This window comes from Macrobrachium nipponense, chromosome 40, assembly GCF_015104395.2.
Source record: "Macrobrachium nipponense isolate FS-2020 chromosome 40, ASM1510439v2, whole genome shotgun sequence".
Classification (NCBI taxonomy): Eukaryota; Metazoa; Arthropoda; class Malacostraca; order Decapoda; family Palaemonidae; genus Macrobrachium; species Macrobrachium nipponense.
This window is the reverse complement of record NC_061101.1, coordinates 14,038,136-14,040,890: the sequence shown is the minus strand read 5'-3', so window position 1 is coordinate 14,040,890 and position 2,755 is coordinate 14,038,136. Positions and strand designations below refer to the sequence as shown.

At 37.1% G+C, this 2,755-nt stretch overlaps 1 protein-coding gene and 1 long non-coding RNA gene across 8 annotated transcripts in view; one reads left to right on the top strand and one right to left on the bottom strand.

Annotated features, from left to right (window-relative positions):
- Positions 1–2,755, bottom strand: part of LOC135211937 (uncharacterized) — a 267,529-nt gene that overhangs the window by 4,269 nt on the left and 260,505 nt on the right. The window lies entirely within an intron of this gene.
- The window catches only part of LOC135211934 (adhesion G protein-coupled receptor E2-like), a 199,347-nt gene that overhangs the window by 124,048 nt on the left and 72,544 nt on the right, over positions 1–2,755 (top strand). For 3 of the 7 annotated variants that reach the window (XM_064245181.1, XM_064245182.1, XM_064245177.1), the window contains exon 3: positions 30–95. The exons of the other annotated variants lie outside the window; for them this stretch is intronic. In XM_064245181.1, the coding sequence (XP_064101251.1) occupies positions 30–95 (66 nt within the window). The remainder of the gene's footprint in view (positions 1–29; positions 96–2,755) is intronic. 7 annotated transcript variants of the gene reach the window in all.

The window sequence follows — 2,755 nt, the reverse complement described above, 5'->3', positions numbered from 1 at the left end:
TTTAGATGTTTTCAACATTTTCTTTTCAGATTGTGATGAAAATATATCAAGCATCAGGAATGACGTAAACGCACTTCAAGAGTATATGAAAAAAGGTGAAGAAATCCTAGATATCTTCTTTTAATTTATATCAATGACTTTAAAAATCACGGATACATATAATAATCACGCTACAATGGGCAGTCATGCTCACACCCAAATAATTGTATACAAACAATCAATATCCACAGATATACAGAAACCCATTTGTTTATATAAATATAAACAAATACACACACATACATACATACATACATACATATATATATATATATATATATATATATATATATATATAAATATATATATATATATATATATATATATATATATATATATATATATATATATATATATATATATATATAGATATATATATATATATATATAATATATATATATCATATATATATATAATAGTATATATATATATATATATTAAATATAAATATTTTATATATATATATATATATATATATATATATATATATTATATATATATATTATATATATAAATCTTCTTCTTCTTCCAGCTTGTTCCCATTTTTATATGAGGTCGCCGTTTCGGATGAGCCGTTTCCATCTATTTCTATCCTGCGCTTCTCTGCCTCATCAATTCCCTTCTCATGTAAGTCTCCTCTCACACAGTCCTTCCATCTCTCTCTTGGTCTCCCTCTTTTTCTTCTTCCTTGCACCTCCACCCCCATCGTATGTCTCCCAGCGTGGTCCTTGTCTCTCCTCAACAGGTGTCCATACCATCTCAGCCTCCCCTCCTGCACTTTCTTTGATACTTCCACCACCTTAGTCGACCCCCTTATGTAGTCATTTCTGATCCTATCCTCTCTTGTCACCCCAGACATCCACCTAAGCATTCTCATTTTTTCTGCCACATCCATCCTTCTGCTCTGTTTTTCTCATGCTTGCTGTTTCCGCACCATACAGCATTGCTGTTCTTACCACCGTTTTGTGAAATTTTCCTTTTAACCTAAGCGGCACTCTTTTGTCACAGAGAACTCCAGAGGCCGCTCTCCAGTTGTTCCAGCCTGCCTGTACCCGATGTTTTACTTCTTCTTCCATACTTCCTGCAGCATTAACAAAAGATCCCAAATACTTAAACTTATCAACTCTCCTTATTTGCTCTCCACCAAGCTGAATACTTTCTCTATCATCCCCCTCAGTGGTGGTACACATATATTCTGTCTTAGATCTACTTATTCTCATTCCTCTGTCCTCCAGTACTTGTCTCCATCTTTCCAATTTCACTTCCAGATCTTCCCTGCTCTCTGCACACAGAACAATATCATCCGCATACAATATGTTCCATGGTACTGTCTCCCTTACTTCCTCTATTATAACATCCATCACTATGTTAAAGATAAATGGGCTCAGAGCCGACCCCTGGTGTAATCCTACTCTCACCTCAAAACCTTCTGTCTCTCCAACACTGCTCCTCACTCTGGTAAATACATTCCGGTACATCTCTTGTATTAATCGCACATAACTTCTCTGGCACCATCTTCTCCCTCAGGCTCCTCCATACCTCTTGTTTCGGAACTCGGTCATAAGCCTTTTCAAGGTCAATGAATACCATATGTAGGTCCCTTTGGTCTTTCCCCGAATTTCTCCATTATTTTTGCCTCAGACAAAATATACCATCTGTTGTTCCCCTTCCCTTCATAAATCCCATCTGCTCTTTACCTATTTGTACTTCTTCTCTCAGTCTAGCATCTATCTTATCCTTTCCAGTATCTTCAAAGTGTGGGACATCAATTTAATGCCCCTATAATTACCACACTCTTGGACATCGCCTTTCCCTTTAAAAATTGGGATCAATATACTCCCATGCCACTCATTTGGTATCTTTTCCTGTTCAAGGATCTTTATCATAAGATCGTACAGTATATCCACTCCTTCATCTCCTAATGCTTTCCATGCCTCCACCGGAATCAAGTCTGGTCCGGTTGCCTTCCCATTCTTCATCTTCTTCAGTGCATTTAGTACCTCTTGCCTAGAAAAACCTCAGTTACCATGCCAATGTTCACTTGCCCATCCTCTCTTATTAGTCTATTATTTTCTTCATTTAACAACTGTTCGAAATATTTCTTTCCATCTCTTCACAATGTCTTCCTCCTTTCTAAGTACTACACCATCTTGATCCTTTATTTGTTTGATATGTGTTTATATCTTTGGTGCTCTTATTTCTAGCCTTTGATAGCTTGATCATCTTCTTTAATCCCTCCTTTGTCCCCAGCTCATTATACACATCATCATACGACTTTGCTTTAGCTTGGGCTACCACCTTTTTCACCACCTTGTTTTTCTCTCTGTACCTATTTCTGTCTTCCACTGACTGTGACTCTTCCCATCTCTTCTTTGCCTCCTTCTTATCTTTTACTACTTTCTCAATGTCTTCATCCCACCACCAACTCTCCTTTTCTTCCCATATGATACCAAATGTCTGTCCTAGCAGCTCCTTTCCATGCCTTCTTATTACTGCTGCATTTCGTGCCCACCATTCTTGAACATCTTCAATCCCAATATCAATATCCTCCAAAAACCCTCCTCTTAAACTCTCTCTTCTTATCCCCTTCCTTCTCTAATTTGTACCATTTAATTTTCCTTATCCCTTTAGCTTTGGTTTTTCTTTCCTTTTTCAACTTCAGATCCATACATAGCAGTCTGTGTTGGGGGGCTACATGGTCGCCTGGAATAACTT